Source organism: Dendrobium catenatum, unplaced genomic scaffold (assembly GCF_001605985.2).
Source record: "Dendrobium catenatum unplaced genomic scaffold, ASM160598v2 original_scaffold_66676, whole genome shotgun sequence".
Taxonomy (NCBI): Eukaryota; Viridiplantae; Streptophyta; class Magnoliopsida; order Asparagales; family Orchidaceae; genus Dendrobium; species Dendrobium catenatum.
Genome location: NW_021385125.1, coordinates 41338 through 54966, shown reverse-complemented (window position 1 = coordinate 54966; position 13629 = coordinate 41338). Strand labels below are relative to the sequence as shown.

At 33.5% G+C, this 13629-nt stretch overlaps 1 protein-coding gene across 1 annotated transcript; it reads right to left on the bottom strand.

The window, feature by feature from the left end:
• Positions 1 to 12276: 12276 nt before the first annotated feature.
• On the bottom strand, positions 12277 to 13330 carry LOC110095650 (protein IRREGULAR XYLEM 15). Its single transcript, XM_020821270.2, has one exon. It carries the CDS (start codon positions 13271 to 13273, stop codon positions 12353 to 12355), a length of 921 nt encoding a protein of 306 aa, XP_020676929.1. The 5' UTR covers positions 13274 to 13330; the 3' UTR covers positions 12277 to 12352.
• Between the last annotated feature and the right edge of the window lie 299 nt (positions 13331 to 13629).

Sequence of the window (13629 nt, the reverse complement as noted above, 5' to 3'; positions counted from 1 at the left end):
TAATAAACTATGGTTGTCCCAAACTAACCATAAATTATATTTTTAATGTTGGTTGAAGTTATTATGGTTACAAAAAGTAGCTTTCAACGAAATAAAATTTTAAAAAATAGTAAAAAAAAAAGTGAGTAAGAGCAAAAATGAAATTGTGCTTATTATCTAGAAAGTAAAGCCACGAGGAAATTATCCCAAATTTACCCTTAGTCTATTTCTTTAATATGTATTTGTGCTAAAATGTGCCAATTAATTTAAAAAAAAAAACATATTATATTCTTCTGTTAGTACTGCTTATATGAAGAGAATAATCAATTAAGGGAATTCGTTCGACACTTGACAAATGGCCAACTAATTTAAATTAATGTTAAATGGCTACTGTGCTGGTAATGGTCGCAATCAAATATTGTTAGCAGCGAGCAGCGAACAAATCTGTGGTTGTAACATAAGAGAAAGTTAACATTTGAACTAACAAACTGCCAACTTTAGGTGGACTTGGAATGCTGCTGTGGTAGGTTCTTATTTTCTTTCATTTTGTTCTTCTGAATTGTTCACTAATCATAGATGACTGTTGAGCTTTCTTCTAAGAAAGAAACTGTTATTTTAAAATGTGTACATATCATAGACCATTTCTTCTGTCAGATACATAGATTAATTAATCAATTTGATTGGGTCAGTCTAGCTACTCACATAAAATAATGAATGAAAAATAAGGTCAGCTTGCCTCCATGGCGGTTGGAGAATCTTTCTTTTATTATTATTTATTATTTTTTTAATGGAAGGGTTAGTATACTCCTACAAATGGAATTGTTTTGAAGAGCTGTGAATTTTATGAATAAAAATTGAAAAGTATTAGGGAGTTGTGATCACTATAGATTAAGGCTGTTGATATGGAAATTTAATGAGCTAATTATTATAATTGATTAGGGAGCTGATAATTTTCCAAATTAGGTCATTTGATTTGGAATTGATTAGGATTTTTTTTCTTCTTTTTTTTGTCTGAAATCTTTATATTTATGGTTTGAAGGATGATGTATGTAAGAGAGAGCTAGAGAGCAATTGCAATCGTATTCTTCTCCAATATAGTGAAATCATCATTTCCTCCCCGTGGACGTATGTATCTTCGCCAAACCAAGTAAATCGCCATGTTCTTTTTTTTGGTTGTGTGATTTCTTGTTTGATTTTCTATTGTATTTGCACAGCAATTCGTATCAGAGCCGGATTCAAAATTTGGATGATTTCGAACGACAGTGTGAAGAACAAAAAAAAATTGCTTGTGCGGTTCATTCTAGAAAAGATGTGAAGATGAATAAACAAGCACATTATGGATTACACGAAAGATCAAAAGGAGCTGGCTTGCGAATAGGCAGGCTTCGAAGCATACAAAAAAGGTTTCGTGTAGAGTTCGGATCATAATGGGAGTTCACATTTGGATTGTGCGGTTTTTGAGTGTTGCAAGTAGACGAGTGGACCAAGCGAAATAGAAAAACATACAGACAGAACACATATTATGGGAGCTCATTCTATTGTGAATCGACACCTAATTGTGCAACATGAAGGCTATATCTAGGTCAGGTATGCACTTAAGGTCTAGCGCATTTTGGATAAAGTGAGACCAGGAGGTAGTGCGACCTGAGCAAAGTATATATGCATGGTTGGAGCGAAGTTGTGCATTCAAGGTGTGTGCTTGATTCGATCGAACTTACATCAGCTTGTGCGAAGATTGAAGATCACTCAAATTGGTTCGCGTGGGAGCAACTAGCATAGAAGTGGCAGATCGCACAAGTTGGTTCGTAGAGTACCGTATGGGGATTGGATTAGAAGTGCGTGTAGAAGGCCTATTAACTGCAACAAATCTCTAAGACGTGACCTGGTTAGATAAAGCAAGCAAAGACTGCTGATTTTTGTTCTGGATTATTGTTGAAGCCTAAATGGTGCAATTTTGATTTCGTAAGACAACCATAATTTAATGGAGGTTTTGAAATCTGATGGAGCCATGAATACATCCACCTCGATAGTGTAAAATGTGATGATTAATTAGGAGGTTACACATCCCATCAAAATTGATGTGACAAAATTTGATGGAAAAGGTGATAGACGTGTTGTGCTCTTTATATCTAGAGGATGTTCTAGAGAGAGATGAATGTCTTGAGGAGATTTTAGAGAGAGATTGACTTAAAATGAACCATACTGCTTGTAGCTTGCTAAAAAAATATCTTAGGAGATCAAGTATGGGGTGATGATTGAGACTTATGTTATGAAACTATGGAAGATTTTGGAGAATATACTTTGAATGCATTCTTGTAGGAGTGCCAAAATTTGGGATAAAGTATCACTTCATTGTTAGGTAGGCATATTAATAGATCTGGGTGGCAACGAGGATGAACCAGACTTTGTTATTCAATGCTAGGTTGGATAGAGTCAATTGGGCTGAGGCTATAGACTATCCTTGTCACTTGGTGAATTGTGTGCCTTCTATAGCTATTGGGAAGAAAACCCTAAGGAGATGTGATCGAGGCATCTTGCTAAAGATTTTGAGCACATGAGAGTGTTTGGGTGTCTAGCTTACTATCATGTTTAGAATGATAAAATGGAACCAAGAGAAAAGAATAAAATCTTTATTGGCTTCAAGCATGTGGTCAAGGGCTACAAACTCTATGATTTAGTAGAGAAGAAGATTATCATAGCATGGATATTACATTTGATAAAGTGAGCATGCTGAAAACTCATAACTCTAAGAAGGTGAAGAGTTAGATTGAGACCATAGATGCGTTGCATAAGTTGGAGTTTGATGCAACTCTATTTATTTTACAAAGATATATCACTTCTACCCAAGTCCCTAGTTTAGCTACAAATTAGGAGGTAGAAGATGATGTTGACGATGAGATTCTAGGTTAAAAATGTATTGTAAGGAATAGGCCGAGGCTCTTGAATATCCCAAAACTAGCTTAGTAGAGGAAGCAAATTGCATTTGCACTTTTAGCCACGGAGGCTAAAATTTCAAGTCAGTATAAAGCAGTGGACAATCTACATGCTGATTTATGGAAGAGGGCTATGGATGAGATATGAAGTCTCTTCAGGAGAATAATACTTCATGGTTGGTGAAGCTTCCTCTATGAAGGAAAGCCATTTGATGCAAATGGGTGCATGCAAAGAAGCAAGGATCTAATGGAGCTAATGTGCGGTACAAGGTTAGGTGGGTGGCAATTGGCTTTACATAATGAGAAGGGATTGCTTATGATGAGGTGTTCTCCCTAAAGGTTAAGCATCCCTCAACCCATGGTCACATGGCACTTTTATCACACTATGGTATGATTTTGGAGAAGCTCTACTATATATTGCACAAGCACTTAGCATTGTGAGCAGGCTTATATATGATCTAGGAAGGAGTCATTGACAAATTGTGAAGAGTATTATGAGGTATCTAAATGGTACAGTTGATACAAGCTTAGTATTGGAGAGGAAGTCACCATTGTAGTGTTGCATGACTCATAATTAATTATCTAATTATTTTAAAAACTACTTTCGACCTAATCCCTTTGGGGTGAGTACATAGGCAACCATTTGGGTGTAGTTGTTCTAATATTAGAGCTTGGCTAGTCATCTTCCACTTTTTGAAGTGAAAGAAGAGGTGGAGATTAATTATTGATTTGAAAATATTTCTAAATCTAAATAATTTTTATTTTGGAAAGATTTAATGGCTAATTATTATAATCTATTAGGGAGCTGATTATTTTCCTAATTAAGTGATTTGGTTAGGGATTTGTGATTAGATTAGGAATTTTTTTTATTATTTGTTTTGCCTCAAACTTATAAATTAAGGGTTTAAAGGCTTTTGTATGTAAGAGAGAGATAGAGAGCAATTTTAATCATATTCTTCTCCAATATAGTGAAATCATCATCTTTCTCCCCATGAGCGTAAGCATCTCACTGAACCACGTAAATTATTGTGTTCTTTATTTTTGTTATGTCATTTCTGGTTTGATTTTTTGTTGTATATGCAAAACACATACCACATTTGGGATAGCTTTAGATCAATACTTTTTTATTTCTTTCAAGATATTTTTGTATTAAAAAGTAACTTTATAAAGCAGTAAGAAAGTCATCCCAAATGAAGCCTTACTTACGAGCTATTTGATATCATTTTTTATTTTTTTAATATGTTTGATTTTTTTATTTTAGTTTTCTTTAATCAAATTGTTTTTTAAGAAAATTCTTAACTATTTGTAAAGATTTATAACAAGTCTAAATCAATTCTTATCGAGCTTATTCAGATGTTTTGTATTCAATATTGATCAAGCTACATGTTACCTACAATATTTGCCCTACTAGAGAGTGATTATGTGCCTAAAACGACCTTGATTGTGATGTAGTCACCCTATGAATTAATCAAGCTTGTCGTACAATTAGTGTATGGAGCATCTTCATCAAAATGCATGATGATAATATGAGAGAGTTGACTGATGTGAGACACATTTTAAATATCATGAAGAATTTGCTATTTATTGGGGCTTTAGAGACAAAAGACTACAAGGTAGTCATTGAGGTCAGTGTTCTGAATATATATCCTGGTGTGATGGTTTATTTGAAGAGAGTTTGTCACCATAACATTTACCATCTTCAGGGTAGAAAAGTGATTGGAATGGTTGTTATTGTTGATGATTGTTCTGATGCCACTAAATTATGGCATATAAGGCTAGCATATGTTGAAGAGGCTTCTCATATGGTTCTGGTGAAGCAAAGATTGATCAAAAAAAGAAAGTGCCTCCAATCTCAATTTTTATGAATATTATTTGTTTGGCAAGAAGATATGAGTATCCTTTATTACTGCTATCTATAGTACAAAGGGTATCAGGGAGTATATTCACATATATAGATATTTGGAGCTCAATGAAGATAACATAATTCGGTGGGTGATGATACTTTATCTCTTTTATTAATGATTATTTCACATATATTTGAATGTATACCATGAGGTACAAGAGCAATGTATTAGAGATTTTTAGAACATGGAAGAATTTGTTTGAGACTTAGGCTAGCAAGAGAATCTAGTGTATCAGATTAGACAATATGGGAGAATACACTTTGGATAAATTATTGAATGAGTGCAAGAGATTTGGAATAAAGCACCACTTCACTGTTAGAGGACACCATAGTAGATCAGAGTGGCATAAAGGATGAACCATACTTTATTATCTAATGATGGATTAGATAGAGTATTTTAGGATGAGGTTATAGATTATACGTATCACTTAGTAAACCATCTACCTTTTGCAATTATTGGGAAGATGACCCCAAAGGAGATGTGGTTGAGGCATCATGCTATAGATTATGAGCACTTGAGATTATTTGGGTGTGCAGCTTACCATCATGTTCATAATAATTAAATGGAACCAAGCAAAGAAAAAAATATTTATTAGCTTCAAGCATGGAGTCAATGGCTTCAAACTCTATGATCTAGTAAAGAAGAAGATTATCTTTACCACGGATATTATACTTGACAAAGTGAGCATACTGAAACCTTAGAACTCTAAGCAAGTGGAGAGTTCTATTTGGACTATAAATGAGTTGAAAAAGTTGGAGTTTGATACAAATTTATTTATTTCATAGAGACATGTCACTTCTATTTAGGTACCTAATTCAGCTATAGATCAGAAGATAAAAGATGATGTTGAGGATGCAATCTAGCTCGGGAATCTATTATAATAAATAGGTCTAGGCATCAGAATGTCACAAAATTAGCTTGGTTGAGTGACCACATTACATTAGCACTATGAGTCACTAAGACTAAAATTCCAAGTCACTATAAGGAAGCAGTTGACAATCCTGATGGTGATATATGGAAGAGGGCTATGGTTGAAGAGATTGAGTCTCTTTAGAAGAATAATACTTGGAGGTTGGTGATGTTGATTATTTTTGGAAAGCTTTAATGGCTAATTATTTTAATTGATAAAAGAGCTGTTTATTTTTCTAATTAGGTGATTTGGTTGGAGATTTAATTGGAGATTAGATTAGGAAGTTTTTTCGTTTTTGTTTTACCACAAATCTATAAATTGAGGGTTTGAGGGCTGTTATTTGTAAGTGAGAGCTAGAGAGCAATTGTAATCATATTATTCTCCAATATAGTGAAATCATCATCTCCTCCCCGTGAACGTGTGTATCTTTTCCGAACCACATAAATTGTCATGTTCTTTGTTTTTGTTGTCTGATTTCTAGTTTGATTTTTTGCTATATTTGCACAACATAGGCTTCATTTTGGTTGACTTTAGACTAGTACTTATTTTTCTACTTTCAATATATTTTTGTAAAAAAAATTATTTTATAAAGTAGTCCGAAAGTCATCACAAATGAATCCTTACTTATGAGTTATTTGAGATCATTTTTAATTTTCTTAATTATCTTTAATTTTTTTATTTTAATTTTTTTTAATCAAATATTTTTTAAAGAAATTTTTAAACTATTTATAAATATTTATAACATGTCTAAATAAATTCTTATCGAGCTTATTCACAAGCTTTGTATTCAATATTAATCAAATTTCTTTTTGAGCTTATTTATGAGCGTTAATTGATACTATTTATGAACATAAATGAGTTGAACACATAGTTGTTCAAACTTATTTATTTTACACTTTGGTATTTTAAAAATTATTCTAACTTAATTGTTTACTTAAACAATTGATCATAAACAAGTTGTAATCGAGTTGAACCACGAGTAATCTATCGAAGTCTTGATTTGTTTGCAGCCTTGTAAAAGTTTTTTTCTTGGTCCATGGTATAACATATGTAGTTCATATAATTGAATTAATATAAATTTTTGTTACCTAATGCATTTATTAATATATCACATTTTTCTCCTCATAAAATAATTTAACCTTAGCTATTCCCAACTTCTACGCCTCTATAAGCAAATAATATTAACTCTCTCAATATAGAGGTAGCATAAATTATATAATTTCTTTACATTTAGGCACAATATATGGGAAGCATCGACTAATCCTTCTATGAAAAAGGAATCATTGTTGGATTCAATATATAACAATGTTGCATACCATTCTAAAATATGATTAACAGTTCACCCAATACTTCAAAGCACCATGTTGGAATCCCTTTATCGTCTAAGCTTTTGTCACCCAGGATTAATTCTATGCATAGTTCAAGGATCCGTGTTACTAGCTTACTAGTTTGATTGAGGTAGTTAGGTCCACATTGACCTCTAGAATCTCCTATTGAAAATTTACAATAAAATTCTTTAGGGACGACTCACCTTGCTCCTTATCTTTATAAACTTGGGAATTTTTTAAGAGCCTTTAAGCAATAGCATATTGGGGGTTTGATTGCCTCTTAAATTTGATGAGGAAAGTGATACTTTCAAGAAAAAAAAGATGCGAGGAAAACAAATAGGAGAACAACTTATCAGCAAGTTCTTTAAAGCGATAAATAATTTTATGCTCCATAGTGTATCATTAATTTAATGAAGTCATGGTCTCAATATTAAGTACATAATTGCTTGGATAGTTTTTTTCCATTATATAGGTATAAGTATGTTTTAAATTTTGTAGGAGATTAGGACTCAATAATTTCTCTTGAAAAAAATATTTTCAGAATGAAACTTATATTCTAGAAAACAACACACAAATGACTGTTTGTGTGTTGTTTTCTAGAATATAAGTTTCATTCATAGCTAGGTTTAAAATATATATCGTTGAACCAATGGTTGTTAATAAATGGTGGAATCCGAAGAGGCATCATTATACTTCAAAGCACCATGTTGGAATCCCTTTATCGTCTAAGCTTTTGTCACCCAGGATTAATTCTATGCATAGTTCAAGGATCCGTGTTACTAGCTTACTAGTTTGATTGAGGTAGTTAGGTCCACATTGACCTCTAGAATCTCCTATTGAAAATTTACAATAAAATTCTTTAGGGACGACTCACCTTGCTCCTTATCTTTATAAACTTGGGAATTTTTTAAGAGCCTTTAAGCAATAGCATATTGGGGTTTTATTGCCTCTTAAATTTGATGAGGAAAGTGATACTTTCAAGAAAAAAAAGATGCGAGGAAAACAAATAGGAGAACAACTTATCAGCAAGTTCTTTAAAGCGATAAATAATTTTATGCTCCATAGTGTATCATTAATTTAATGAAGTCATGGTCTCAATATTAAGTACATAATTGCTTGGATATGTTTTTTTCCATTATATAGGTATAAGTATGAGATTTTAAACTTTGTAGGAGATTAAGACTTAATAATTTCTCTAGAAAAGAATATTTTCAAAAATGGCCAATGCTACTCTATCCTTCAAGGAGTCGTTTGTGTGTTGTTTTCTAGAATATAAGTTTCATTCATAGATAGGTTTAAAATATATATCGTTGAACACTTGAACTCAATGGTTGTTAATAAATGGTGGAATCCGAAGATGCATCATTAGAAACTTGTGGTCGTACAACTATTTTGGGACACGCTTGAAAATTTTATTGATCTTCTAATGAGTCTTTTTTGTTTATGTAATTGAAATTCATGTTGATAGTAAAGTCATGGTTCTTCATTTAAGTGATCTCTTCTTATTTTCTTGTCAACTCAAAGCTTGGCTTCTCGTCCTTAATTAATATCTTTACATGCTCATTTCACCTTAAAAGATGATTGATTTAGAATTATTTGAGAGTAACATCAAAACCTTATGGATAAGGACAATAAAATAAAAGAAAGTATAAGAGATTAAAAAAGAATCAAGAGGGAGAAGCTGTATTATTTATTATATTACATGATGTTACAAGACTTAGGCTTTGTTTGGGACGGCTTTCTTTTTGCTTCTTAAAGCAACTTTTTAATACAAAAATTAAAATTTTTTGTACTAAAAAGACGTTTTAAGAAGAAGCAAAAAAACTATCCAAAACAAAGCCTTAAGCAAGTGATCGAATGTCTCCAGCTCATCCTTTGAACCTTATTTATAAGCTTAGGTTGAGAGACAAAGCTAGAAATAGATAAGACTTAAGTAATACAAATAAAATTATGTAGCAAGGCATAACAAGACTTTACTATAAAATAACCTTAATAAGCATGTGTCCAAGAATACATAGAGAGTGCATGTTGAGTTCTAAGTAAGAGGTGATTCCAATTAAACTGAAGTAGAATGCTTTCACTAAGGCTTGCAAATTCTAGGGAGTAGCTTTGATGCTTCAACGAGTAGCCGTCATATGTTTGGTGGGTTGCATTTGTTCAGCTTGATTCAAAAATTTGTTAAACCAAATAGTTTTGATTGTAAAATTTTAAACGGGTCGACTTAACTATTTTTCAAATCGAGCAAAATTGGGTTCAACTTCTCATATTATGTTGTTTTTCTTAATACTAATGTATATTGACTAGTACGTTTATTTGCAGAAAAAAACTATAAAAATTAGTTAATGCTCGTGTATGTTGATACCATTAAAATAAAAAAATAATAAAAAAAAAAACCCTCTCAAATTCATGGAAGGCTCCAAGACTTCAACATCACTCATAATTGACAGGTAATGAAGAGTTACTATATAAAATTTAAATCAGCTAAGAATGAATTTCTAAATTAGCGTACAAATTAATTATAATTACATAAGAAATAATGAAACAATAACACTTACTTAGCTCACCTTAGGCTGTTGGTATGGGATTTTGGCATGTAATGTACAAGTAAGTTTGTCTTGATGGCTCAAATGTCCAACAATAAAAAGCAATTATAGGATTCATTTAAAAAAAATAGCAGGAGTATGCATCCCATTTTAATTGATGGACTGTAGTTCATTTTCTTGAGGGCTTATATATAAGATAAGTATATATTTCTTATTAAAAAATGTCTTAAAATAGTCTCCAATCATATATAACCAATTTGGTCTCAAAATATCACATTGCACTAATTTAGTTTCTCGACAGTACAACCAGGGGCGAAGGCACGATGGGGGCACGTGCCCCCACTAGCCAGAGCAATGTTTTTATGTTTTATTAGTTTACTTTATATGCATATATAACCTAGAAGCATCTATCTCATACAAGTTCTCGATACTGTTCACCTGACGTCATTCACTCGCAAGTCGAAGCAGAAACAACTTTCTTAATAGGTCAAATCTAATACATCTACTCTCCTAACCGGGTCATCGAAAGGCTGTCGTTTTATGTAACCAATCCATCTAAGGCAACTCTCACTAATCTTATCCGCCACTAGAGTCACTCTAACATTTTCATGTATATGCTCGTTTCGTATTTTGCCGTTAAGATTAAAGTCACTCATCTACCTGAGCATCCTCATCTCTGTAACACTTAATATTAAGCTTCTCTTTTAATGGCCAACATTCTACGACATAAAACATTACATGTCTAACCACCATCTTATAGAATTTTCCCCTAAGTTATAGTAAACTTTTCTATCACACAACAAAATTTCTCCTATCATATAACAAATTTTCTCCTACTAATAAATAAAAAAATGAGAAAGAATATAGTGGAATTTTTTTCGCTCTTGATAAATAATTCTACCTAATCAAGCATGAATTTCCATATAAATTTTAGATTGGAGCTTTGTCATGATTAAATGTAAGTGCCGATTGTGTGCATTTTCTTATACAGCAAGGTTTAGCCTTCCGTGTTCATGACGAAACAGAGGTTTCTGAAAATCAAGGAAATTTGTGCCCCAAATGAAAAAATCTTCACTCCGCCTCTTAGTGCAACATTGATATAAAATAATCTTTTATGTTATAATTGTGATATAAAATTGATCTAAATTTAGCTCTTCAATTTTACAAAATTAATTACAATTTAGCCCCAAGAGATTATTTTGGATAAATTTTGTATGGTCCAAAAGATATTATTTTGAATCAAATTGATCTCAATTTACTCCCTCTGTTATACAAAATTAATTTAATATAACCCCTCATGTTAAAATTGTGTAGAAAAATGATCTCAATTTAATCTTTCGGCATCATAAAATTGATTACAATTTAGTCACAAAAAAATTATTTTTAATCAATTTAATATAATGGATAGACTAAATTAGAGCATTATAATCATATATGATTAAACTAGAAATATACAAATAGTTGAAAAAATTTAGCTCATTTACTATTAAATTTGTTAAAAATAAAAAAATGTATTCATAGAGGAAGTGGACCACCAAAAATCCACCGACACTTTTGCAGATATACGACAAAAAAATCGTGTCGGTTTGAGCATTGAGATTTCGGGCAAAATCCAAGTCAAATTAGCTGCCAAACTGGCGCTAATTAGTTCATCACACATCCCAACATTTATTATGCAATAAAAATAAACCTAACAATTTAAAAAAAAGTGGCCAAAGCAATGCTCGATGCACGTTATGCGTTCAAAAGAAAGTTAAAAACGGAAAGAGAACCTCGTTATTTGAAATGTTGGGGGCCCCACCACGACCCAGCTTTCCACTTCATCATCACCGTAATAATAACTACAAAATTACTCAGCCCTTCTTAATTTGTTGGTCCGCAGTTTGACTCTTAATTAAGAAAGTTTGAATATATTATGTGTGTATTTGAGCACTGTCCTAATTCTCCTCTTCCCTCACAAAAATGATAAAATAACTACATAATTGCCCGCAGGCCGCAGCTCATTCTAACCAAAAAATAATTCTATAAAAATATTTTAATATAATTTAAATATTTTTAAATATATGTTGAGATTAATGCTTAGATTTATTTTTTTTTGTATTAATTTTAATTTTAATTTAAAGGCATTCAAGCCTATTTTTGATACATATTACCCAAAAATTATTCTTACATAAATTTATTGATTATACATATTATTATATTTCATTTATCCTTATTTCAAAATAAATATATAATTCATCTTTTATTAGAACATTCTAACAAAAAATGGCCAAAATCATTTTCATATCTATCTTAAGGAGAGTGCAATATTAATTTCATATATGTTACAATCAGTGAAAGTAAATTTAAAAATTGTAGGACTCGTACTAGCTAAAATTTTGATCAAAATATTGTAACTAAATCTTTTCAAATATAGTTTTAATTAAGGGTTAGCTTGAGATAATTTTCTAGGTGTTCTGATTTTTAAACAATAATCAATTACTCTCTCACAGCTTCTCAAAAATTTCTATAATGAAAATAAATTTTTACGGTTAAAATAGCTAAGTTACTTTTCCTGCAGCAATTCAGAATAAATCTTAATTGCCAAGTTTATACTTAATCTTATAAAACAAAAACAATTTAAAATAAAGTTTTAATGTATAAAAGCTCAATTATAAAAAAATATTATATCTACTTGTTATTAATTCCAATTACATACCTTTCATTTTATCACCCTCATTTAAAAAAAAAAAAAAACAGCAAATTATACAAGAAGCTACAAGGCCACCGCGGCGGTGGCTGTCCGGTTGAAGCAGAAATCATCCTTCCGAGCAGCCTCCCCTCCACGAATAACGAAATGCGCGAGCTGGCCGTCAGCACCGACCAGATTCTCCCGACAAAGAAACTCACCGCTACAAACTTTCTCCACCTCGCGCTCGTAGTCATGTACCAGCACATCGGTTGCCCCCTCTCCCCTAGAGCGCGCCAGCACCGCCGCCGTATATATGCTTGACATCCTTCCAGGACTCTCCGGAGAATACCCTCGCGGTCCATCCACAACGATTACGTCCCACGCCACATCGTAGATATGGTTCGGCAGATCGTTGATGCCTAGCCGGCAGTCAGAGAAAAGTAGATTCTGAACCGGCCGGCACTCGCTGCGTATCTGAACCCGTACCTCTGCTAATAACTCTTTGAGCTCGCTCACTTTGGTTGTGTAAGCCACGTCGTAGCCTTCGAGGCCGGGATTCCGCTCCTCGTAGTGGGCAATGTAGTATTGGTTCTCGTCTATGAAGACGGTACGTCCGCCGTGGTTCAGCGCCCGCCAAAGCAGGCTTTCCGGGCCGAGACCGAATATTAGAAGATTGCACGGCGCTCGTTGGCGAAGCAGATTGGCTATGGAGCGGAGATCGCGGTCGGGCATTAGGCCGGCGGTTGACTGAGCCGCGTAGTGAATCAGGGCGTCGAAGAGGTACGGGGCGGGACCGGAGGAAGGGATCGGGGTGGTGGGGCTCGGAAAGAGGTTGGGGCGACGGGCTGGAGTTTCGCGGCCGGATAAAAGGGTAAGGAGGAAGACGAAGGCGAAGAAAGAAATGAAAGCGAGGACGCAGAGGCGGTTGGGGGAGAAGGGAGTTGGGTTGTGCTTGGTAAGGGATGGATGGAGAAGGATGAGTCTCGTGTTTGAGAAGGACTTCATGGTGTCGAGAGGAAGGCGAGGAGAGAGAGGAGGAGAAGGGGGAGAAGGGAAGGGAAGTGACTGCTGGGTGGGTTATTGGGTTGGTGGCTGGATCTCTGCGCTTTATAGAGTGATAGATAGGTTGCTTTTGATTTGAAAAACGAATCGGGTTATTGATCATTGGTGACTGCCCGATGGTTGAGCTGCTTTGCTATGTATGTATGCATACTTAGTTATTGCTAATAATGATCGGTGCAGAATTTTTGAAAAGTTAGTAGAATAATCGGCGGACATTGATGATCAAGTAGTGAATTATAGTACGATTTCGCCTCTCTTATAGTCAAGATAATAACTTAGAATCAATGTCTGGGAGGTTG

Coding starts and splice junctions, on each gene's coding strand:
- LOC110095650 (XM_020821270.2), bottom strand. CDS start 13,273: ATGAAGTCCTTCTCAAACACGAGACTCATCCTTCTCCATCCATCCCTT.